The sequence below is a fragment of the Microcaecilia unicolor genome, chromosome 3, assembly GCF_901765095.1.
Source record: "Microcaecilia unicolor chromosome 3, aMicUni1.1, whole genome shotgun sequence".
In the NCBI taxonomy this organism is placed as follows: Eukaryota; Metazoa; Chordata; class Amphibia; order Gymnophiona; family Siphonopidae; genus Microcaecilia; species Microcaecilia unicolor.
Window position 1 is genome coordinate 474,714,183 of NC_044033.1, and position 27,395 is coordinate 474,741,577.

At 40.1% G+C, this 27,395-nt stretch overlaps 1 protein-coding gene across 1 annotated transcript in view; it reads left to right on the forward strand.

Moving 5' to 3' along the window:
• COL19A1 (collagen type XIX alpha 1 chain) overlaps window positions 1-27,395 on the forward strand; it is a 946,027-nt gene that overhangs the window by 874,255 nt on the left and 44,377 nt on the right. Inside the window, exon 52 of the mRNA XM_030199003.1 lies at window positions 13,961-14,027. Coding sequence (XP_030054863.1) covers window positions 13,961-14,027 — 67 coding nt within the window. The remainder of the gene's footprint in view (window positions 1-13,960; window positions 14,028-27,395) is intronic.

Genomic DNA, 27,395 nt, shown 5'->3' on the forward strand with positions numbered 1-27,395 from the left:
GTTTAGCTTGGAAAAGAGATGACTGAGGGGAGATATGATAGAAGTCTACAAAATACTTGGAGGGGCATATTCGAAAGAAATGTCCAAGTTGCAATTTGGACGTCCTTGCAAAACGGCGAAATCCAGGGGCGGGGAAACCTGTATATTTGAAAAAGGATGGACATCCATCTTTCATTTCAAAAATACTGTCAGAGACATCCAAATCCTTAAATTTGGATGGCCCTAGAAATGGACGTTTATGACTTTCGGCGATTTTCGAAACCAAAGACGTCAATGTCAAAAACGTCAAAATGCAAGCCATTTGGATGTGGGAGGAGCCAGCATTTGTAGTTCACTGGTCCCCCTTACATGAAAGGACACCAACCGGGCACCCTAGGGGGCACTGCAGTGGACTTCATAAAATGCTTTCAGGAACATAGCTCCCTTACCTTGTGTGCGGAGCACCCCAACCCCCCCCCCTCCCAAAACCCACTGCCCACAACTGTACATCACTACCATAGCCCTTACGGGTGAAGGGGGCACCTAGATGTGGGTACAGTGGGTTTGTGGTGGGTTTTGGAGGGCTCGCTGTTTCCTCCACATATGTAACAGGTAGGGGGGTATGGGCCTGGGTTCGCCTGTCTGAAGTGCACTGCAGTACCCACTAAAACTGCTCTTGGGACCTGCATGCCCTGTCATGGGCCTGAGTATGACATCTGAGGCTGGCATAGAGGCTGGCACGAAATGTTTTTAAAGATGTTTTTTGAGGGTGAAAGGGGTTAGTGACCACTGGGGGAGTAAGGGGAGGTCATCCCCGATTCCCTCCGGTGGTCATCTGGTCATTTCAGGCACCGTTTTGTGCCTTAGTTGTAATTAAAACACGTCCGGGTGAAAACGTTCAAGTGTTCGTCAGGTACGTCCTTGCTTTTTTCGATTATGGGTCAAAGACATCCAAGTGTTAGGCACGCCCAAGTCCCACCTTTGCTACGGCTCCAACACGCCCCCTTGAAATTTGGACGTCCTTCCGACGGACTGCAGTTGGGGACGGCCAAAATCAGGTTTCAATTATACCGATTTGGACGTTTCTGTCCTTCTCTTTCGAAAATGAACCCATTAGTGGTGAACAACAGATAAACGTAAATCGATTTTTTACTCTTTCAAAAAGTACAAAGACTAGGGGACACTCAAGGAAGATACATGGTACTACTTTTAAAATGAACAGGAGGGCATATTTTTTTCATTCAGTGAATAGTAAAGCTCTGGACCACGGTGCTAGAGGATGTGGTATCAGCAGTTAGTGTATCTGGGATTAAAAAAGGTTTGGACAAGTTCCTGGAGGAAAAGTCCATAGTCTGCTATTAATATAGACATGGAGTAAGCCACTGCTTGTTTCTGGGATCAGTAGCATGAATCTTGCTACTATTTGGGATTCTGTCAGGTATTTGTAACCTGAATTAGCCACTGCCAGAAGCAGGATACTGGGCTAGATGGACCATTGGACTGACTCGGTATGGCTCTTCTTGTGTTGTTATGTTTACCTATCTTCAGTGACATATACTTTGCAGGTTGATGTACACATGGGCAGACTTTGGGTGGAATGTGGGCAGGGTATGTAGTTGCATGTTTAAATTATAGAATACCACAAGCTACACAAGTACATTATCAATTTAGGCATGAACATTTACATCAGCTCTATAGCTGGCATAAGTGCTTGTATTTAAATTATAGCTTGATGGTTTGGAGACCTCTCTCCTTCAACCTATGGTTTGTGGGGGTCCTGCAGGGCTCTGCACTTTCATCTTTATTGTTCAACCTGTTTGTTTCTTTCTCCCTTACTCTCAGTCATTGAACATTGTTAGTCCTTATGCATATGCTGACCATCTCTTGTTGGTAGTGAGAATTTCAAGCTCTACCCTCAAGTTGAGTGGTTTTGCAAGAATGTTTGTCTGGTCTTCCATTGGTTGAGTACTCACCGTTTGGTTATAAAAACTGGGTCACTTAATGGACAGTTTGTTCTTCCATTCCTTGGACTCTGTTGAGTGAGTCAGTTTCAGTGGTTGGTAATTTCAAGTTAGTAGTTCGTAGGGAATATGCTACAGAACGTAAACTGGGGGCTATAAGGGATTATGTGGATGAACAAGCTTTTTATACTTTATTGTAGGCTTTGTTTATTTCTTCCTTAGATTTTGCTAATGCGATTTTAGCAGGCTTGTCATGGTTGAACCTTCAGAAGCTACAAGCAATGCAGAATACTGCTGTTCATATACTGGGGCAAGCCTATAAATGCAATCATGTGACTCCATTATACTGCCACTTTCATTGTCTGCCAGTGCAATTTAGAATTTTATTTACGATATTGGTGCTTGCTCATAAGGCCTTTTATGAAAAGGTGACAGAATTCCTTGTACCTTATACTCTGCTAAGGGTATTGAGATCAACATCGACATCTCAGTTTGTCATTCTGGCTCCAAACAGAGTGCATTTGGAATCCACTAGGAGGGGGGCTTTTTACTACCCTGCCTCGTTCTTGTGGAATGAGCTCCCACAGGCATATTTTAAACAACATCTTAATGCCTATTATTTTCAAACTGCCTTTGGTCTTTCATTACCTGGGAATTAGGCTGGGTGGTTTGTAAAATGAGCTTTTAGTAGATGTTTTGGTATGTGTGGTCTTATGTGCTTGAGCTTTTCTTAATTATATTGTTGTTCTTTTCCTTTGCCATTTTTCAGCCAGCGGCAGTGAGTGTTTTGCTCACAACCTATGGAGTTATTCCCAGATATTAAATGCTGGGACCTGGCTTCGGCTTTGGATATTTGGTTATTTTTAACCTGGCTAACACATAGCTGCTTAAGTCAATATTTAGCACTTAAGCGGCCATGGACTAGCACATAAAAATAGGAGGGACTTTTATTCGGTCCCATTTATACACTAAACTTGGCCGCTTAAGGGCTGAATATCAGCATTTAAGCACCAAGTGCTAACTCTGCCCCCGGAATGCTTTGAGTTAGGCTCTAACCCATGGGCGTAGACTGGGGGGCAAGGGGGGGGCATTGCCCCCCCAAACGACTTACGACTTATCTTCTTACCTGAAGTCGCAGCAGCAAACTGGCGGGCGGGGCGCCAGTAGTAAAAGCACCAAACAGGCAGCTCGACTCCGTCCTTCGCTTCCCTGCCCTCTCTGCATCCCGCCTTCCTCTGATATCATTTCCTTTCAGGCAGGCGGGACGCTGAGAGGGCAGGGAAGCGAAGGACAGAGTCCAGCTACCTGTTTGGTGCTTTTACTACCGCCAGTTCGCCACTGCAACTCTTCGGTACTAGTGGAAGTGAGCCAGCCAGCCTATCTAGTCCACTGTAAGGAAGGAAGAAGCCATTTGGTAAATCTCTGTTTTTTCCACTCCCCCACACAGCCTTCGCCGTTCACTCAAAACACAGCACGCAAACCTGTGAGCTGCTGCTGCCTGCAACCACGTTGTCGTTCTTTATTGTTGGTCCATCTTTAGTCTCTAACACTGTTTTTGTTGGGAGGGCAGTGCCTTACAAGGTGGAGGAGAAAATAAATAAATATACAATTCAGATGGCCAGATTTCAGTGAGAATATATTCTGTTTCCTGATGGGTTCTGGCTCTTTTTATTTTACATTTTCTCAAGTACACAGCTGTAGGCAGCCAGTGGGGATGGAGAAGAGCAAAGTGCCCTACCTCTGAACCTGTAGGTGTCAATTTAAAATCAATTAGGGATACAGAGGAGCTGATGCAGAAAGCTAACAGAAGTTTAACCACAAAGTTATTGCAAATATGCTGTCACCCCTGGGGGTCGCTCTAGTGGCTGCTCCTGGTCCCCTGCGGTAGGCAGAGGGCTTTGGATCCTGTGTACCTAGTTCATTAGCTTAATATTGCCCTGTTCTACTATAGAGCCTAGACATTTCTAAGGTCAACACAGTCATGGTATGGGAAAGGGGGTGGGGAAATACTAATGGAGAGGAAGAGGGAGTGCTGGGTAAGGAGGAAAGAAGGAAGGGAGGGAGGGAGGGAGAAAGAGCTGGCTTGATATCTCATACATATTCATTATGGTTATTCCCCAAAAACGCCAGCTCTTTTTCCCTTCCTTCCTTCCTTCCTTCCTTCCTTCCTCCATATTAGCATCTTCATTTGTATATATATATATATATATATATGCAAATGAATATGCTAATATGCTCTGCCCCATCCTTTGCCCCCCAAATGAAACAGTCAAACTACGTCCGTGCTCTATCCCCAGGATTCTATATATCACGCCGAGATTTCTATGCAGAAATCAACACGTATTCCATAACAACACACATAATTTAATTAGTTAACAAGCTAATCAGCGCTGATAATTGGATGTTAACAAGCAATTGTCAGCACTTATTGACATTAATTAGAATTTACAGACACTACTTGCTAAGCGTATTCTGTAATGTGGTGCACATAAATTCTAAGTCGCATAGTTGAAAAGTGGACGTGGTTATGAGCGTGAAATGGGTAGATTGTGGGTGTTTCTAAAATCTATGCATGTTATTATAGAATACATCTGCTCTGTGCCTAATTTAGCATTGGGATTTACACCAGGTTTTAGTTGGCATAATTGACCGTGACTAAATTTAGTCGCATGGACCAGTGCTCAGCATATTCTATAAAGTACCCCTAAATTAAAGCTTACTTTATAGAATACACTTCAATTTCCCGACGGAAATCTCGGCACAATATATAGAATCTAGCCCATATCACGAATTGCAGCGGCACTTAGCCAGTAAAGTGCACTGAAAATTAGCAGCTAGCCTCAACCAAGCAATTTAACTGGTCAGGAGCCAGCTAACTCGCTTTGAATATCGGCACCTCAGTATACAAGTAGAATCTTTTCTAATTGCCCTGGTTCTTTATTTCTCCGTAGTCCAATTCATTCTCCTACTCTCACCATTTCTTTCCAACATACCACTTCATTAATTATCTCCCAAGTATCTAAAGTGCAAAAGTTACATCCCTTCCTAAGTCCTTTTGCATCCCCAAAATGTCAAACATGTACCTCAAGCCATAGCCATAGTCCATAAACCACAAAATACACAGATATCAGTATAACCTCATAAGTCTCTCTTCAGGTAGAATCAAGATCATAACAGTACAGATGTGTGCATGTATATGTGTATGCATGTGTGTGTGATATGGAGGAATAGCCTAGAGTTTAGAGTAGCATGTTGAGAATGGCAAAGGCAGGATTCAAATGTCATGCATATATCCAATCTTTCTACAATAATGAGGTCAAGCTGAGGAACAAAATCAAATATAAATACTATGACCCCCCCCCCTCCAAATTATTTATTATAGTTGGTGATGGAACAGGAGAGGAATGGTGATGACCAGAACTAGATGTCAAGCTTGTATTGATAACTGTGAGAGATTCTTAAAACATATACCCTCCCCCTCCTGTTTACTAAGCAGCTGCCGTGCAGCAATGCCAACATAGCCCATTCAAAGTAGTAAACAGGGGATAGGCAGACACGACTGGACAGACTAAGTAGACCAAATGGTCTTTATCTGTTGTTTCTGTGTTTAAAATTGTTTGATTTTATTGAAATACTTCATTCAGCATAGCGATTTCCAAACCACATTGCATAACAACTTGTGAACTATTTCTATCGGACAGATGGTTTGACAGTCTTTTCATGGACTTCACCTTCTATGTATAGCACTAATTAGATAGTCATACATCCAGCACTCAGTTAATTTTGGACTTCAGCCAAGCTGAAGTCTGTCCTGCTTCTAGTCTCAGAAAAATAGCAGAAACTGTTAGGCCAAGCAATGTTCTTCAAAACATATGAAATGGTCTATCCCTGTTACAGCCCATAGAATACCCAGATTTTAGGTCCATATATTACAGTGTAATTTTTTGCAGCATTTAAGGACAGAAGTCACGTAAGTGTTTGTTGACATATCCAATCATGCAATTATGAATGAATACTGGTCTCTCTCAATTTTTTAAAAAAGCATATATTATTATCATTTTTTCATATATATATATATGTATTTCTCTCTATATATATACTTGTTTATACAAAATAATTATCTATTTTTCTAATATGTGTATATTTTGATTTATTATTTATGGTAAAATTTTTATATATGGTTTGTTTTTTTATGTGTACATGCTTTTATTTATGACTTTTTTTTGATTAATACATTTATATGTTGTTTTATGCTAGACTCCTGAGGCAGGCGTTTGTACGCCAAAACACGGCCCGTGTCGAGTCATTTTCACAATAAAAAGGACATCAATTATCTCAATCCTGAAGGCCCAGTGTTGCTTTTTTTCTTCTTTCTGTACTATTTTGTATGCTGTTTTACCCTCTTTTTTGTGTCTCTAGGTCCATATATTATAACATATTGTTTTCATATCTGAGTTATGTAGTGTAGCAGTAGCATATATGAGATATTTTTTTGATCATTCAACTGACAGTTCATCAAAATTATTACAATGTCTAAAACCCTGATTTATATTTGATTCCTAATCCTAAAGCAGTGTTAGTGCTCAAATTTATGAATGATTTGTCTACTTAGCTTCTCTCAACATCATAAATCAAAATAGATAAGGAAGATGTTTATGCTGACTGTCTCTGTGCAAGCTTCATGCTGATACATCTAAAGAATAAATACTGTAGTAGAGTAAGCAGGGCTTAAAGCACTGAGCCATCACAAATACAGGCAGCCTGCAGTATAAAGGTAAATTAAACTCTTTAATAGCATTTAAAGAAAGCTTTTCTCTCTATTCAGACATAAAACTCAACAGTGGCGTAGATCAACTGCTAATCCAAATTTGATTAAATAAAAGAACTATTCCTGTCGGGCCTCAATAAGCCACTACTGCAGAGAATTGGCTTGAAGTTAATAACAAACTAACAGAAGCCTAGATCCTGCCAAGTCTCAAGATTAGATTTTACTCAGGGTTAAAAAGAAAAACCTTTTCCTACCTCAGTCAGATTTCTGGTCTGCAGTCCCTGGACCAAAGAAACACCTCTGGATGTCTTCTCTTCCTGCTCTGGGCATCCTCATCTAGTTCTTGCTTTGGGTTTTTCATTCCCTCCAACTGAATTTCACCCTCCTGACTCTTGCTAACTTTCTGTTAAGGTGACCTTATGAAAAAGTGCACTTAAGGGGAACTGTGTTTAGGTTACTCATTCCATCACAAATTTACTACAACCACTTTAAGAGGAATGAGTGAATATTTTGAAAACAGGAGCATGAGCATACAAGCTGAGCACCTTTTAATTCAATAAAAGAATAACAAATAAAATTTACTAAGACACAGGAAAGAGAGTAAGAATAAGATCCATGGAGGATGCAGTAAGGCTGCAAAGTGGAACAAATAGCAAATATAGGGGCCCTTTTACTAATCCGCGTAGGCGCCTACATGTGCCCAATGTGCGCCTATTCAGAACTACCGCCCAGCTACCACGTGGCCCAGGCAGTAATTTCATTTTTTATGTGCGCCCACTACGCACGCCGGAGGTAACTGGCATTGAACGTGCGCTGATGATTACTGCCCGGTTAATGCATAAGACCCTACTGCTAAGTGAATGGGTGGCGGTAAGGTCTCAGGCCCAAAATGGATGCACACCAATTTTCATTTTGCCGCATATCCATTTTCGGCCAAAGAAAAAAAAGGCCCTTTTTGCAAGTGCACTGAAAAATGGACCTGTGCGTGCCCAATACGCATATCTACACCAGTGCAGGCCACTTCTCGGCACACCTTAGTAAAAGGACCCCATATATAGGACTAGATTCTATATATGGTGCCTGAAAAATGGGTGCCAAAAACATTACTGCCTAGGAGTATTCTGTAAACTGCATCTAGATATGGGTGCAATTAATAGAATATACCTAGCGGCCATGCCTGTGCCTAACTCTAGGCACATTCATTGATGGCAAGTAAATCTTGATGTAAATACAGGTTCCTGGGCAGAGGGAGCAGGGAACCAACAGCCGCGCGGCTGCTCCCAGCAGGTAAGAATCCACCCTGGGGTGGGGGCTTGGGTGATGCACCTTGTAGCGCTATAGAAATGCTAAATAGTAGTAGTAGTAGTAGTAGATGCGCCGGGGGGTGTCGTGCTGCACCCGGGTGTGAACAGACACCACTGTACCCAGTGGGGGGGTGCACAGCAGCGATCCGCCCCGGGTGGCAGCCAACCAAGGATCGCCACTGGCGCTAGCAATTCCCATGTGGCAAATGCAAGGCTAGGCGTTAATATTTTCGGTGCCAATTTTTCAGGCGTCATATATAGAATCTAGTCCAAAATATGTTAATGGGTTTTGTGGTATTATCCCCTTTTCTGCCCGCTAACCGTGCATTATTTTTATAGAAATATTTTTTGAAAGAGGTGGGTTATGGGCATGAAAGGTTTAACCAGCTAGTGCAGGGGTAGGTAACTCCAGTCCTCAAGAGCCGCAGGCAGGTCAGGTTTTCAGGATATCCACAATGAATATTCAGGCGATAGATTTGCAAGCACTGCCTCCATGATATGCAAATCTATCTCCTGCATATTCATTGTGGATATCCTGAAAACCTGACCTGCCTGCGGCTCTCGAGGACCGGAGTTGCCTACCCCTGAGCTAGTGCATTCGCATTAGTACATGCTAACTGGCTAACACTGAGTTAACATGAGAGCACTTAACACCTCCTAAATAGGAAGCGATAAGTGCTCCCGCATTAATCTTTTGCAAGTCCTGCAAATTAATGGAAAAATTAGCAGGGGACCTGCAAAAACCCTAAATCCTTCTGCATTCAATCTGGGTTTAGCACATGAGAAAGTCCTGCACTAAGATCTGTAGTAAGTTCAGATTGTAAAGCCTTTTAGTAAAAGGACCCCTAAATGTTTATTACATTGATTTATCCATTGACAAAAATTCATTAATAGAGATTCAGATCCCATCTGTATAAAAAAGATGTCATCAATATATCTGACTCATCGAAACAAACAAAAAAAAAAACAGTGGCCAAAAACATCACCTATAGCACAATATAACAAATATGAGATGACAAAAATATTATTTTAATCAATAGAGCCACTTAGAAAACTTTTAGTAGGAATAGTTAAGGGCCCTTTTACTAATGCGAGTAGGTACTATTTGGGTTTCTGTCAGGTACTTCTGACCTGGATTGGCCACCATCGGAAACAGGATACTGGGCAAGATAGACCATTGGTCTGACCCAGTATGACTATTCTTATGTTCTTATGTTGTGCCATTCAATGTAGCACTGACTCAAATAGTTTACTGGACTTCAGACTTTCTTGCTTATCTCTCTGCATGCCGTGGTGGTGTGACCTTGAGGGTCACATATGTGGCCACCATCAGGAGGATTTGGTTGGCTGGAACCATTGTTGGAAAAATAAATCCAACCATCTTGGAAATGTAGCCAGTCCCTGGAACAGAATGCTCAGTCAGTGTCTTGTCTGACACAAAAGGTTTTATAATGCTTCAGTAACTGAGCATTCAAATGACAATGTAGATAGAATTTTGTTAGTATGGCATATACAATATATGCAGCTGCAGTGTGTCCATGCAGGTATCCTGGCACCTCATCAGGTCCAAGGTGAGTCCCAAGAAGCACAGAAATCTCTTTTCATTTATACATTAAGAGAGTATTTTACTAAGCCACAGTAGCATTTATTAAGAGAGTATTTTACTAAGCCGCGGTAGCATTTTTAACGTGCGCTAGTGATTAGTACGTCCTAAATGCTGGAGATGCCCATAGGAAAATGGTGTCTCTAGCGTTTAGCACATGCTAATCATTAGTACATGCTAAAAATGTTACAGCGGCTTAGTAAAAGACCCCTTAAATTAGCTTGAGCAGAGTGCCTGCATGCCTCCAAATTAATTTGTTCTGTCAGCGCTTGCACAGATTAGCCTGTGTTTTTTTTTCTTTCGATGTCTCATGATGGTGAGTCATAGAGGAAAGAACATTGTTCTGCATGCACAGCACAGAGAGCAATGTACAGCTGAGAGAACACTGCTTTGCATACATGGCACAAAATCAGCAATAATTCAGCACAGACATTGTGAGAAGCATAAGGACCAAAAACAGCAAAGTTTTTATTTCCTCTACATTATTCCACTGATTGCTACTCACAACTCTACCAGAGGTTGATATGGTCAAGTGCGGACTTGGGGGTTCACTCTGTCCATGTAGCAGAACATGTAACAGATGGCTGTAGTCATAAAGACAAGATAGACTAAAATAATAAGAATGGAATCAATGGCAAGATTCAATAGTTTAATAGGTTTAGGCAACCATCCATGAATGAATTGTATTAATAATGTTCAGAAAGGCATGACTGTTGTGTCCATTTTGAATTAATTTATCTGCCATCATTTGGATCTCAGTTTTCTAAATAGAAAACTAATACCTCTTTCTGTAATTAGCCCCTAAATTTAAGTGCCATTTGCATGGCATAAAATACAAGCACATAGGCACATAAGTACTAGTTGGGGACTGCTGATCTATAATTGGCACAATTCACTTAGGTCCAAATTTTTTATATATTTATTTGTTGCATTTGTACCCACATTTTCCCACCTATTGGTAGGCTCAATGTGGCTTACATAGTACCATCAAAGGCGTTTGCCCAGTCGGTGGATAACAAATACAAAGTTGTATAGTGATTGTATGAGGTATAAGTGGAGGGTCGGAATGGAATTCTATAAGTAGCACCTAAAATTTGGTACTGAAAATTTAATTACTCTTATCATGGTATGCATCCTTTATAGAAATGTGCTTAGCGCATTACTGTGCCTAACTTAACTGTATGGGCCTGCAATTAGGCCTGCTAGGAGCAGTTCTAGCTGTAGGTGCCTATAGTTAGACACAATTCCATATTTACGTGCATAAAATTTAGGAACTCACCAAAAAATGCTCCTAGACATGCTCCTAAACAGTTACACACATTAAGATTTATGTGCAGATAATTATAGAGTATGATATGCGCATAAATCCTAATTAGGGCCAATTAGTTCTGATAATTGGTTGTTATCACCAATTTAATGTGTGTAACTCTAGGTGCCATATATTGAATGTGGGCATTAGTATGTAAAAACAAGGGGGGCATGCAAATGGGGCAGGGCAGGACATGGACAGGGCTTCCACTTATGTGCATAACTTATAGAATAAAGTAAGTTACATATTAATGTGATGCATTTGTGCCTGCTATTAACACTGTGTAAGTGAGCATGCCTAAATGTAGGTACATAGCTGTCAAGTGAAGCTAGTGTTCTGTGACTGAATATGGGCACCCAGAAGTCATTAAAGAATTTGCATTCAGAGTGCTGCATCTTGGCACCTTACCTTGGTGCCCAGTTGTAGAATTGCCCCTTGTTTTTCTGCGCCCAGTTGTAGAATTGCCCCTTGTTTTTCTATTTTACTTGTATTTACAGCAACAAGTAAAATAGAAAAACAATTGATAATGTTTTTTTAATAGAAGGATACTGGATATCTAGAAGAACATAATGGATCACATATGAAGATCAAACAATAAAACTTTATTGAAAATGAGTCATTTTTAATAAAGTTTTATTTTTTGATCATCTATGATCCGTTCTGTTCTTATGGTGACTGCGGACCTGTATTGCCTCTCTGTTGGACTAGTGGATATCTAGAACAAGCTATATTTATTGTATCACAACATGTACACATGAACATTTTGGTATCAGTTGTTGTCTTATTACATCTTTATATGAATCATATACTTTGCTATATCGACATGCTGTTTGTACTTGGATTCCTATGATAAATTCTACTGTAGGTTTAGAAATTAATCCTTGAACATTATGTATTATTAATGCACAAGCTTTTAAGTTCAATCAACAAATTATATCTTATCCTTATATGAACTTTACTTCAAATGTTTTTTGCATTAACTATAAATAATGTCGCTTGTTTTACAATTGAATTTATTATGGAAAACACATGGCAAGACCTAACTCTCAGCAATAGCACATCCTCCCACTTTGGACTGAACTTAAAATATCTGGCGGTAAAAGCCAAGATGTCCATTATATTCCTATGGGCATCTCGGCATTTACAAAACAGCCAAAAAGGAGGAACAAACCTCATAAAGCCGTAAGCAACAAAAAGAAAACAGTCAGGTAAACCAAGGAGGATAACAAAGAATTCTTTATTGAAGATGCTAAAAAACAACCCGACACGGCCATGTTTCAGCCCGAAGGCCTGCCTCAGGGGTCCTGATGAATCTTGGATATTGTAATATAGTGCTCAACAACAGGAAAGATTATATGCAAGGATCTAGCTGTGAAATCCTTCTGTTATCATCTGTCTTGCAAAAACGCTGAAGAACAGTAGCCGATTAGTTGGCTAATGTAAATGATAGAAGGATTTTACAGCTAGATCCTTGCATATAATCTTGTTGTTGAGCACTACAGTACAACATCCAAGATTCATCAAGACCCCTGAGGCAGGCCTTTGAGCCGAAACACGGCCGTGTCGGATCATTTTTTAGCATCTTCAATAAAGAATTCTTTGTTATTCTTTTTGGTTTACCTCACTGTTTTCTTTTTGTTTTTTGCGTCTCAGCATTTACTGCAGCTGATTTCTACTTTGAGCTAAAAATGCTACCATGCTAAGTGCGCCATGCAACACCAGCCATCACCAGTTCAGGGGTTCCTGTTGAAACTAGTCTGTACTCTATTTCTAAACATTTTTTCCCCGGATTCTATATATAGTGCTCAAAGATGAGCATTGAAATTTGTGTACATTCCTGAGATGCACATGCATCTAAATTGCTTAACAAACCGATTAACGCCAATAATTGAACGCTAATAATCAACTACTAGTGTTAATTGTCCTCAACTGGGAGTTGTGCACGCATCTTGCTATGTGCTATTCTCTAACATTACGTGCATAAATCTCATGTTATGTAACCCAAAAGGAGGCGTGGCCATGGGATGGGGATGGGCAGGTGAGGAGCTTTCTTCCAAGATGCAGCAGTGTTATAGAATCCAAAGGATCAATGCCTAACTTGTGCACCAGGATTTATATCAGGTTTCGGTTGGGGGTAAATTCTCACAGCCAAAGTTTAATGCAGGAACTAGCTCTAAGGGCTATTCTATAAATGGCATACAACTTGGAGCACCGTTTATAAAATAGGACTCCACTCCAATTCTTTTGGCACCATTTTTTCAGTGCCATTTACTGAATCTAGTCCTTTATGGTTAGCATTCATTTTTGCTATGTTTAACCATAAGCTAACAACTGTGAAAAGAGTTATGAAGAAGTAAGGATCCTGTTTACTAAGCCGCGCTGTAGGCCTGCTAGTGTTTTTAGTGCACACTAAAAATTAGCATGCGCTAATGCTAGAGACACCCATATATTCTTATGGGTGTCTCTAGCATTAGCGCACAATAAAAACGCTAGCGCACCTTAGTAGACAGGGCCCTAAAAGTAGCACACAAAACATGGAAAAAGTACTTATGTAAACTTATGTCTCAAGCAGTGGCATAGCCACAGGGGTGCCTTGGGGATCTGAACCCCCCACTTTGGGCTTAAGCCCCCTCCAAACCTGCACTGCATCTATTAAATGGCTGGCAGGGATGTCAAGGCCCTGCCAACCAAAGAAAATCTCTGCCAAGCTGCTCCCCTTCTTCTCACACTGCTGCACTAACCTGGAAGACAGTGGGGAGCCTCCAGCCGCTGATGCTGGAACTCTTCACACATGCTCAGTTTGTGCAAGAACTGAGCATGCTCGGGGAGACCCAGAGTCGGTGGCAGAAGGCATCTCACCTTTACCCATTAGGCTACTTCTTGAGCTTGGATTTAGAAAGGTGGCTTACTAACTCTTAAATCTAAATCTAGATACTCAACATAGGACAATACTTGGAGACCTGATACTGATGTGATCTGTGCTCTTTTATTTCTACATTTTTGAGGACTGATATTATATCCTTGCTTCCCCCTCAGACTGATACTGTTTCGTTTGAAGATATAAAAATGTATATCAAACAAGAAGTTCTCAGGGTTTTTGAAGGTAAGAAAGTTCTTTGCTGTACAATGAAATGACAATATTAAAGTACCTTTAACTATTTATCTCTGTAGGCCTCACCTAACAAACTGTTGTAAGAATTTTCACTAATTTAAATAGTACAGACTTGGTATCTACATCTTGGACTTTTATGACAGCAACATTTTTCCATTGGTGAAATATGAGAATTATCTGTACAAGGCCAGGCTTGTATTAAATTGAGCCTTGATATCCCATAAATAATTTTACTTCTGTTTACAGTATTAGCTAGTATAATATTTAGCCACTATTGTGTTATATATGTGTACTGGATATTTCCTGTTGGAACATAATCTTTACCAGAATTAACACTCTCATTCTTTAACAGATGGCTTAAATGTAAGCATCTTTCTGCATGCTTAAATTTATAGAATATTCACGTGGATGGCAATAAGTGTACACTGACGCACATAAATGGCAGTAGTATGCTTAAGTGCTATTCTATAATTATGCACTAAAATGGCATAGCACAAAATGTGTAGAGGGGCATTCTCAGTGGAGGGGCATGGGCATGGCCAACGTTTACATGAGCTACTTACAGAATAGTGGGGTCGTTTTACTAAGCCGTGATAAAAAGTGGCCTACGATTAGTGTGGGCACGTGTTTTTGGTGTTCGCTAGGCCATTATTTATTGCAGCTGGGAAAAAGGCTTTTTTAATGCGGATAGAAAATGGCCGTTTTCTAAAATTAAAAATAGCATTCGGCTATTTACTGCCTGAGCCCTTACCGCCACCCATTGACATAGTGGTTAGGGTACTCATGCAGTGCATGCCAATGTGGCCGCGCTGCCAATTACTGCCAGGAAAGCCCCACAGTAGAAAATACAAAAATATTTTCTACCACGGGAAATAGCGCACGCCAACTTTGAAATTACCACCTGGTGGGCATGCTAAATGGGCAGTAGTGTCAATCTGGCATGTGCTACACGCTTGGTAGCCCTACTGCTGCTTTGTAAAAGGGCCCCAGTGTTAGTTGTGCATTTAAATGTCAATGTAGGAGCTAACATGCTGCATTTACATAGAAGCATCAAAATGGTTTACAATAGAGCAATAATAAAAAATATCAACAATAGCAATACATCATAAAAAACAATATAAAATTAATGAATTTAAACACCAAAAAAAATCATAATTTCACAGTCTCCCAAAAGAGCTTATATAAACCATACTTTAAGACTTTACAAAATATCTAATAACTGTCAGTGCATCTAGTTTCCTCTGATAATGAATTTAAACACTGAATATCACACTTTCACAGCTGCCCAAAAGAAATTACATAAAGCTACCTGTGGTAATACGGCATCTAAATGGTGACACCCTGTTAGAGTTGCTTCCTAAGCCCCTAGCAGTTTTTATGTAACAAACAGGAAGTTAAAATACAATGAGATTTGAAGGTCACTAGTCTTCACTATAAGACAAGATTATACTTGAGTTTTTATATGGCTTGAAAGCTTTTGCTTCTTGAGTTGTGAAATCATGACTATTTGTATGTTAATAAAGCACAATGTCACTTACAAACAGTGGTGAATATCACAGTGACTTAAGTAAAATATAAAGACAGAGATGGAAGTGGCTTGGTGCAACTGGTAGGGCCAGTCCATTAGTCACCATGGAAGGCTATTAGCATCTCTGTAGTACTCAGCAGTACACTGAATTCTAATCATTCATCATAAATTACAAACTGACAACTAATGTGATAGCGCCAGTTAATAAGAAAATCTGAAGACCTGAATATTTTTATCAGAGTTGTCAAAAGATCTATTTTAAAAGGTATGAGGGGGAGTTAAATGTCACCAGGAAATGTGGCGGGCGAAAGCTATAATTTGTCATAGCTTGTATTTTACAGAAGATCTCACTATACTTAGAAAGGTGGAAGAGGGGTTCGATAAGTATACAGACTGTTTGTATAGCACCAAAACGCTGATGATATATTCATTGTACCTGGGCAATCAAAAAATAAATGGCCTCACATACAGTACTAAAATGATGTAATAATTACAGAATGCATTAAGTGAATAGTAAATACTGATAGGCTTCCATATTAATTTGGGGAGGGACACGGTAACTGATAAAACTTCATAGCTGATTTGTAAAAATAATTATGATAATAGTGTTTAATTGTAGTTTCAAAAATTGCACTGCTTGAAATACTTTACTTCCCAGGTGGTACACTGAAGAAACTACCAAATATATCTATCTCAGTACTAAATAATTATTTCTGCAAGTATTCTAATAGGAGGTAATTACTGCTTTAGGCATTTCTTTAAATGCATTTTATAAAGTAAATTACCTAAAATCAATGGCTTTCAAACTTGAACCTACTCTGCCAACAGATTAAATGGGAGAACCGTGAGCGTAATGTATTTTTGTTTACAAATGGAAAGTGCTCAGATGCTTCTGTAATTGAGAAGCACTGCACTGGAATTTATGATTACCCTGTGCACAACAAATAAATAATATAATAAGTGGACAAGGGAGTGTGTTGTTAAAGCTGTGAATGTAGCAAAAAGATAATCAGTATAATCACATGTTCATAAAAAGCAGAACTGTAACAAGTACTGCAGTCTAAATGATCTGCAGTGTATCAGGGCAATTCTGTATTATGTACAGTTGAAAATGTACTCTAAAAAATGTATTTTCGCATGCAGCTTTCTTATTTCATATACAGATCAGGTTAATTTTGCATGAGACAAATTACAAATTTTTGGTCTTTTTGGGGAAAAGCTCACTGTTGACTTCTTTCTTTGAATTTTAAATAATTCTAAAAATCATTAATAAAATCATTTATACAGTTACTCCTATATGGCTAAATTCTGTATATGGCACCTGAAAAATCCACACAGAAGAATAATAAACCTAGGCATATTCTCTAAAGTATGCCTAAATTGTAGAGACTAGGCTTAAATTTCCTCACAGTATATTGATTACGTCGAGTACCGGTCCACTCAAATAAATTTAGTCGCAGTCAATTATGCCAACTAAAACTTGGTGATAATCCTGCTGCCTAATTTAGGCGCAGACTGAGTGTATTCTGTTACAATGCGCATAGGTTTTAGACATGCCTAAGACCCACCCATTCCATGCCCATAACCATGCCCACTTTGCGGTTTAGAATTTACATGCACCACGTTACAGAATACACTTAGCAAGTAGTGCATATAAATTCTAATTAATGCTAATTAGTACTGATTAATGCTTGTTAATATCCAATTACCAGCGCTGATTGGCTAGTTAATTAAGGTCCCTGTTTACAAAGTCATGCTAGCATTTTTAGCATACACTAACAATTAGTGCACTCTAACTGTGTAGACACCCATAGGAATATTACGGGCGTCTACACGGTTAGCGCATGCTAAAAATCTAGTGCGCCTTTGTAAACAGGGCCCTGAGTTATACGCATTGTTATGTAATACGCTTTGATTTCCACATGGAAATCTTGATGTGATATATAGAATCCTGGGGTTAAAGTGCTATACTTGGATATCCTAAAGAAGACATATTTTATGCTTGCCTTAGTTTTTGTTGTTTCGACCTAAGGTCCTTTAATTGGGGGCCGGTTTTCTTTTGAAGTTTTCCTGTAAGTGTACCACATGGTATAATATGAGTACCAAGTAGATTTTTTTCAGCTATTACAATTGACTTTGTTTTTGAGTAAGAAAGATGTTATCCCTACTTCTGAAGACAACTTAATGGAGACTCAGACTATACGGGCACTGAAATAAGATTGACTGAGGTTTGTTTAGCATAGCTACATGAACCTTTACTTTCTTGTCTAATTTACTTTGGATCTTGTCTCTGGTTAGTAGCTTCACCTCCCTACTATGGTAGACTTTAAAATTAGAGCATTTGATGGAAATTTTACTTTTGTAAAAAGAGACGGATGAGGGGAGATATGATTGAGGTCTAAAAAATTTTGAGTGGTATAAAACAAGTAGAAATGAATCAATTTTTTTACTCGTTCCAACAGTATAAAGACCAGGAGACACTCAAGGAAGTTACTTGGAAATACTTTTAAAACAAATAAGAGGAAATATTTTTTCACTCAACGAATAGTTAAGCTCTGGAATTCTTTGCCGTAGGATGTAATAACAGCAGTTGGCGTATCTGGATTTAAAAAAGGTTTGGACAAGTTCCTGGAGGAAAAGTCTACAGTCTGCTATTGAGACACACATAGGGGAGCCACTGCTTACACTGGGATTTGAAGCATGAAATGTTTTCTGTCAGGTACTTGTGACCTGACTTGGCACTGTAGGAAACAGGATACTGGGCAAGATGAACCTTTGGTCTGACCTAGTATGGCTATTCTTATGTTCTTATATTCTAGGGGCTTTTTCTAAAGGACATCCGAGTCAGAACATCCTAAACAGATGTCCATTTCAAATGTATTTTTTAACTCTTTTTTTTTTTTTTTTTTGCAATTGTGAGTCATCCAGGAACAGAAATATATCTACTGTACCTGTACACCAGGGGCATAGCCAGACCTCACGGTGGGAGAGGGCCAGAGCCCGAGGTGAGGGGGCAATTTAGGTCTGCTGCCCCACTGTCGCCCCCCCTCCTGCTGCCCCCCTCTGCTGCCCTGCCGCTCCCCACCCACTGCTGCAGCAAATACCTTGGCTGGCGGGGGTCCCCAACTCCCGTCAGCTGAAGCCTTCTCCAGCACCAGTTTCTGGCACTGCTGCGTTGCCTGCCCTGCTCTCTCTTCCCCCTCACATCCTGTACGCTCCTTTTAGTGAAACTGGTTCAATTTCACTAAAAGGAGCGTGCAGGATGTGAGGGGGGAAGAAAGAGCAGGGCAGGCAATGTGGCTGTGCTGGATACCGGCGCTGGACAAGGCTTCAGCTGGTGGGGGTTGGGGACCCCCATCAGCAAAACCAGGGGCCAGAGGAAATTTTAGGGGGCCCAGGCCCCTGTGTCCTCACATAGCCTTCAGGCTTGCAGGTGGCTTATATATTTAGGTACAATTGGTATTTTCTGTTCCTGAAGGGCACACAATTTAAAAAATGAAAAGTATTTAAAGTGGAATTTGAACCTGGGTCCCTTCGTTTACAGTCCACTGCAGTAGCCACTAGCTACTCCTCAGATCTGTATGCTGGTATGTTCAGAATGCCCATAATACTTGAAGCTGTCACAGACCCTGGTTTTCCTTTCCAGTTTCAGGGGATAGGGAGGGGGACAACAACCCCTGGGGATTAAGGCGGTGTCATGTCTTTTAATCCTTCCAGTGGCCAGCCCCTCAATCAGTGCACATGGACATCTTTTTGGCATTTGGGGATGTCCATATGCTTTGAAAATATTGTTTGTAAACCTTAAATGCAGCACAGCTTATATAAACCAATCTGTAAGCCTATAATGAGAAACAAGAATGACAATGAATGTTGCACATTGAATGAATCTTGATTAATAGTGAGCAAGACTCCAGGACTGGATGGCTTTTCAACTACCTTCTATAGGGTTTTCAAGGAAGAACATGTGTATGGAAGAGAGGTGGCCTTGAAATATGCTAGTGTTACCACTATCCTGAAGGAAGGCAAGGACCCCATGGCTTGCAGTTCTTACCACCCCATCTCGGGGTCAAAACATTATGCTGGGATATTGGCAAACCGATTAGGCAACCTACTACCCACCTTGGTTTACCTGGATCAAGTGGATTTATTAAAGGGAGGGAGGGGCCAGATAATGCACATAAAATATTGGATTTGGTCTGGGTGGCCCAGAAAGAGAAGATCCCTTTCCTTATGTTAAACTTGGATACCGTTACCGTTAGATTGTAAGCTCTCTTGAGCAGGGACTGTCCCTCCCCGTGTTTAAACTTGTACAGCGCTGCGTAACCCTGGCAGCGCTATAGAAATGCTAAGTAGTAGTAGTAGTAGTAGTAGATACCAAGAAGGCATTAGACAAGATGAGGTGGAGCTTTTTAGATAGAGTGCTAAAACAATGAGGATTCATGTACAGGTTTTTAACTTGGATTCAAGCTCTGTACGATGGATCACATGCAGCAACAGTATAAAGGTCAATGGAGGGGGGTTGTGGTTATTTATGCTTAAGAGGGGTATTAAGCAGGGGTGCCTTTGTTTCCCTGCTGTTTGCATTGGCTATGGAGCCTTTTGTGCAACAGATTTGGAAAAATCACAATATATATGGGCTGGTGCATGGAGAATGGGAATTTAAAATTATCCTGTTTGCAAATGATGCAATGTTAATGTCCACCAATCTGAGACTTTCATTGCCAACTCTCCTGAAGGAAATTGAGGATTTTGCTAACATTTCAGGCTTCAAAGCTAATTACTCCAGATTTGAGACCTTGGTCATCTTTGTGAGCAAGGAAGATTTGGGGATGATATAAGGTGTGGTCTTCCCCTTCCAGTAGGCAAGGAATGAAGTGCACTATCTGGGCAGTGGTGGATAGGCAATCTGAGGCAAATCATTCCAAGAAACCAGACAAATAATAAGAATCAACACAACCAATTCCCAAACGGAACCATACAGACAAATTCAAATGGGATACACAAACGCCAGATCAGTGGTAAAGAAAACAGAGAACATAACGGACTGGATCACCACAGACAACCTAGACCTCCTATTCATCACTGAAACATGGATTCATGACCTCAAAGACCCTATAATTTTAGAACTATGTCCACCTGGTTACAAAATCACTCACTGGACAAGAAATGGAAAAAGAGGAGGAGGAATAGCAATTATATACAAATCTGAGTTTACCATCACAACAATAACCGAATCGATCCTACCACAACTTGAAATTGCTTTGGTAAGAATAAACCACACAAACCTGCAAGAACACCTTACCGCAGTCTTGCTCTACAGACCACCAGGCAACTGGCATGAATCCCAAACATACCTCATGGACTTTATCTCGAACACTTGTGTCTCCAGCTCAAATCTCATCTTAATAGGAGATATCAACCTACATCTTGAAGATCTCAACTCAACCAGCACCCAAGAATGCGTAGAGTTCCTACAATTATGGGACCTCCATAGGACACACACACAACCTACCCACAGACAAGGACACACTCTAGACATCATCGCACACAACTTTGACCACGATGCAAACCTTACATTAACAGACACAAAGTGGACAGTTGCACCATGGTCGGACCACTACAAAGCAAACATCTCCCTCCAATGGCAAACAAAAGGACCACCGATTAAACAAGAACGGAAAACTTATACCACGAGAGGAAAAATAGACCCGATAGAATTTTGGCAACATATTTACCATAACGAATGGACAATAAATACAGAAACAATCCAATTCCTCTCAGAATGGGACAACAGATGTAGATCTATACTAGACAACATTGCTCCAACCCATACGAGATCTTCACATAGAAAGAATTCAACACCATGGTTCAATGAAGAGTTGAAAAAACTTAAAACACAAGTCAGAAGGTTAGAACGAGCTTGGACTAAAAAGAAAGACGACACCACACTAAACGCCTGGAAACAACTTCAAAGAACATACAAATACACCATAAGACAAACCAAAAGACTACACTACAAAACCATAATCGGACCAAACTACAAGGACACACACAAACTTTTCCAACTCGTGAACAAACTAATAGACACCACACCAGTCACAACCAACAGCAAAGACATGCCGGGAGCAGACAATCTCGCGAGATACTTCAACGAAAAAATAGTACAACTACGACTTAAAATACCTGTCAGCACCACCAACTATGTTGAACTCCTCAATTGCCTAGACCCAGCACCTGGCATTCACCAAGCAGACAGAACATGGACCAACTTCGAGATACTATCGGAAAACATTATCTCCCAAACGCTCAAAAGATTTGCCAAATCTCACTGCAAACTAGACCTATGCCCAAACAACCTGATGACGTCTGCCCCTCAACAATTCATAAATGACATAACGAAACACCTAAATTACATGTTACAAAATGGATTCTTTCCGAAGGAAAAAGGAAACATCTTACTCACCCCCATACCCAAAGACATAAAGAAGAGCGCTAGTGAACTAACTAACTACAGACCAGTACCATCTATTCCCTTAATAACCAAATTAACCGAAGGGTTGGTGACTAAGCAACTTACAAACTATCTAGATAAATTTCCTATACTTCACGAGTCCCAATCAGGGTTTCGGTCTAACCACAGTACCGAAACAGTATTAGTAACCCTCATGACTAAATTCAAACAAACGGTTGCATCTGGTAAAAACATACTACTTCTACAGTTTGACATGTCAAGCGCTTTCGACATGGTTGACCAAGGAATCTTACTACACATCCTTGATTACTTCGGAATTGGAGGCAACATCCTCAAGTGGTTCAAAGGATTCCTAACCGCAAGGTCATACCAAGTAACATCTAACTCGACTATTTCAGCCGCATGGGTACCAGAATGTGGAGTACCACAAGGATCCCCCCTCTCGCCGACTCTATTCAACCTAATGATGATACCCTTGGCAAAACTACTAGCAAATCAAAACCTCAATCCATACATTTATGCGGATGATGTAACAATCTACATACCATTCAAACAAGACCTAAAAGAAATTTCCAATGACATCAACCAAAGTCTCAATATCATGCATTCATGGGCAGACGCATTTCGGCTGAAGCTCAATGCAGAAAAGACCCAATGCCTAATACTAACCTCCCAACACAACAAGAAAGAATACACCACCATCAACACACCAACTCTAAACCTTCCTATTTCAAAAACCCTAAAAATTCTTGGAGTCATCATTGATCGACACCTAACACTAGAAAACCACGCGAGAAACACGACCAAGAATATGTTTCACACAATGTGGAAGTTAAAAAGAATAAGACCTTTCTTCCCAAGGAGTGTATTCCGAAACTTGGTACAATCATTAGTGCTCAGTCATCTAGACTACTGCAAAGCACTATATGCCAGTTGCAAGGAACAAATAATCAAGAAACTCCAGACAGCCCAGAACACTGCAGCTAGACTCATATTTGGCAAACCAAAATTTGAAAGTGCAAAGCCCTTACGAGAAAAATTACACTGGCTCCCACTTAAGGAACGCATCACGTTCAAAATATGTTCACTAGTTCACAAAATTATTCATGGAGACGCACCAGCTTACATCGGACCTAATAGACCTACCACCTAGGAATGCCAAAAGATCATCCCGCAAATTCCTTGATCTGCACTTCCCCAGTTGCAAGGGAATGAAATACAAATTAATGCATGCGTCAAACTTCACCTACTTGAGCACAAATCGATACATGAAATAGCGAACTTCCGCGCACTACTGAAGACCCATCTCTTTGAAAGAGCATACCAAAAAGATCAACCCAAGTGAATATGCACAACTCGCTTATTTAATTTTAGAACTGTCTCCTAAAATCTGCTTGTATACTACTACTTTGCTTTTCTTATCATGCTGACCAAGAACATGCAATACTAAATGTTTATTACTAACATTCTTCCACTACTCATGATGTATTGTAAGCCACTTTGAGCCTGCAAAGTGGTGGGATAAGGTGGGATACAAATGCAACAAATAAATAAAAATAAATAAAATTCCACCCTTGTTAGGCAGATAATCAAACATATAGAGATATGGGATAAGCTTAACATTATGTGGGTAGGGCATATACATACCATCACATGAATATTTTTCTAAGATTGACATATTTGTTCTGGGCATTGGTAGTGTGCATCTCTCAAAGAGTTCTGAATCAGATTCAGAAAAAGTTACTTTGATTCATCTGTAAGGGGAGACCTTTAAGAGTGGCAGGTAGAACTTAAGCAGCAGTGTGGGACAAATAGGAACTCAGATTTTGAGGATAGATTGATATTATCAGGCTGCTGAATTAAGAATAATTGTGGAGTGGTGTGGGAAAAGGGTAACGGGTGACTGGAAATAGAGCTGGGGGAAGGTGCCATTACCAAGGGTACCATAAACAAGAAATGGGTGGGGGGGATCTGGTTACAGCATCCCTTTACTCAGACAACTCTGAATGTATGTCATTCAATAAAAGATGGACTAGGGAAGAATAAGCTTATTTCAGGTTTGACTCCCATGAGTTCTATCAGAGATTTTCAACCGGGCAGTGAGGATGATATATTTAAGGTCTGGGGGGCCAAAGGGAATCTGTAGATATAAGTGGGAGGATCGGTGGAGGATGTGGAGAAGAGGGAGTGAGGAGTAGGGAGCAGAAGTGGGAGCTTTTTAGGTAGTGGAGAGGAGTGGAAGGATGGTTGAGAGGTTGTCTAGTGGATATGCTTTGTTTTCTAGCATTAGGTATACTCATGAGTATTGATATTTACCACTGTTGAACTAGGCTGTTTGTATAAAATAGTTAATAAAAATCTTTAAACAAAAAAAAAGAACTAATGTGGCTTAGAGTTATATACGGTTTAAGTTGGGACATGACAGTAGATGTGAAGCGTCTGTTCACGCTTTCCAAAAATACTAGGACTAGGGGGCATGCGATGGAGCTACAATGTAGTAAATTTAAAACGAATCGGAGAAAGATTTTCTTCACTCAACATGTAATTAAACTCTGAAATTCGTTGCCAGAGAATGTGGTAAAGGCGGTTAGCTTAGTGGAGTTTAAAAAAGGTTTGGACGGCTTCCTAAAGAAAAAGTCCATAGACCGTTATTAAATGAACTTGGGGAAAATCCACTATTTCTGGGATTAGCAGTATAAAATATTTTGTACATTTTTGGGATCTTGCTGGGTATTTGTGACCTGGATTGGCCACTGTTGGAAACAGGATGCTGGGCTCGATGGACCTTTGGTCTTTCCCAGTATGGCAATACTTATGTTTTTTCCATGGTGTTTTTTTCCCAGTGCAGTTAGGGGTCCTTTTACTAAGGTGCAGTAACAAGTGTCCTCAGTGGGTCATTACCATGTATTAAGGCCATTTTTACCATGGCTGTAAAAATGCTGATTCTCTATTTATCTCATTAATGGCCTGCATTAAAGATGCCATTAGTGCACAGCCATTTTAAAAAATTACCAAAATTTCTCCAAAGGTATAGTGTCAATTCATCTGGGAAGTCATAAAAAAACTAAGAAAAAAATCCAAATAACTGCGCGCCTCTCTAGCCTCAGCTAAGGTCAGTGTTTATGATGCTACAGTAAGAATCTGGGCAAAAATGGGATTCATGGGAAAGTTTAATGGTGGAAACTATGGCTATCCAAGTGTAACATTAATGCTCGTCTCACATTTACAATAGAATACCTAGATAATCCCAAAGCCTTTTGGGATAATATTCTATGGACAGATGAGTCAAAACGGGTCCTATTATGTCTGGCATAAAGCAAATACAGTTGTTCCACAGTAAGGATGTCATACCAACAGTCAAACATGGTGGTAATGTGATGTTATGGGGATGCATTGCTATTTCAGTACCTGGAAAAGTTGCCATTAAAGAAGGAACTATGAATTCTCCTCTGTGCCAGAAAATTCATAAGGAGAATGTCCAGTCATTTGTAAACTGAAGCTTAATTGGGTTATTTAGCAAGTCTACATCTGAATGGCTGAGGAGAAACAAAATTAAAGTTTTAGACTGGCCTAGTCAAAGTCCTGACATGAACTCAATAGAGATGTTGTAGCAGGCCCTGAAACAAGCAGTTCATGCATGAAAACCTACAAATGTGTCTGAATTAAAGCGGTTCTGCAAAGAAAAGTGGGCTAAGATTCCTCAACAGTAATGGATAAGACTGATATTGAATTAAAGGAAGTGTTGTGCTATAATTATTACTGCTAAAAGTAGTGCAACCAGTGAGATGATTAAAGTTGCAGATGACACAAAACTGTTCAAAGTTGTCAAAATGCATGCGGATTGTGAAAAATTGCAGGAAGACTATAGAAAACTGAAAGACTGTGCATCCAGATGGTAGATGAAATTTAATGTAGACGTGCAAAGTGATACACATTGGGAAAAATAATCTGAATCATAGTTATCTGATGCTAGGGTCCACTTTAGGAGTCAGCACTCAAGAAAAAGGCCTAGGTGTCATTGTAGAAAATACACTGAAATCTTCTGCCCAGTGTGCGGCAGTGTCCAAAAAAAAAACAAATAGAATGCTAGGAATTATTAGGAGAGGGATGCAAAATAAGACCAAAAATATTATAATGCCTCAGTATCGCAACATGGTTCAACCTCACCTTGAGTATTATATTCAATTCTGGTTGCCATATCACAAAAAAGATATAGCAGAATTAGAAAGAAGAGCGGCCAAAATGATAGAGGGGATGTAACTGCTCCCATATGAGGAAAGGCTAAAGAGGTTACTACTCTTCGGCTTGGAAAAGAGATGGCTGAGAGGAAATATGATTGAGGTCTACAAAATCCTGAGTGGTGTGGAGCTGCTGGAGAAGAATCGATTTTTCACTCATTGAAAAAGTGCAAAGACCAGGGGACACTCAATGAAATTGCATGGGAATACATTTAAAACAATAGGATGAAATATTTTTTCACGCAAAGAATAGTTAAGCTCTGGAACTCATTACCGGAGGATATAGTAACGGCAGTTAGCGTATCTGGGTTTTAAAAAGGTTCAGGCAAGTTCCTGGAAGAAAAGTCCATAATCGGTTATTGAGCATGGGCATGGGGGAAGCCACTGCTTGCCCTGGGATTAGTAGCATGGAATGTTGTTACTAAGTGGGTTTCTCAAAATATTTAAGGGAACAACTGTCACTCCTCGAAAGGGATTATGAGACAGCAAAGGGAGTAAACAAACCCGAACAAAAGTGGTGAGAGACAAAGGATAGGATTATCAAAAAGCCTAAATAAACTTAACAAGAATGGTCCAGCAGGGAGGCATCATAAAGCAAATCGAATAGGCAATGTGATCTCCTATAGCGCTAAGCTATTCCAGATCTGCAGCATATTATATGTATTAATCATCTGCCTTTCATGCTAGGGTAAATTTTTATATTATTAAATTTTAACGATTTTTATAAACAAATTATGCAATAAAATCACAGGTCAATGACCAAATACTTAATAATACCGCAATGGCACAGTGCTGAAGGTCAAGCAGAGCTTCTGATGCCCACTATAAGGAAAGCATGGTATTTCGGACGCCACAGAGTGAAAATGGGGAATGCAACTTTACAGCAATGTTAGTGATACAGAATTGGTGGTGGGTTTTTTTTTCCCCAGATATGGGAGGAGGAGACAAAAAGAAAGAAAAAGCTTGTATGTGGCAGAATACTGTGTGGAATATGGAAAATTTACAATTGTGTGACTCTTTGGGGGGCGAGTCTGGTTGCCCTTGGAGAGCAAATATCAGGTTCTGAACCAGAACTGGATCTCTCATACAATCGCAAAAGATAGCAGCAGCATGTAAGATTA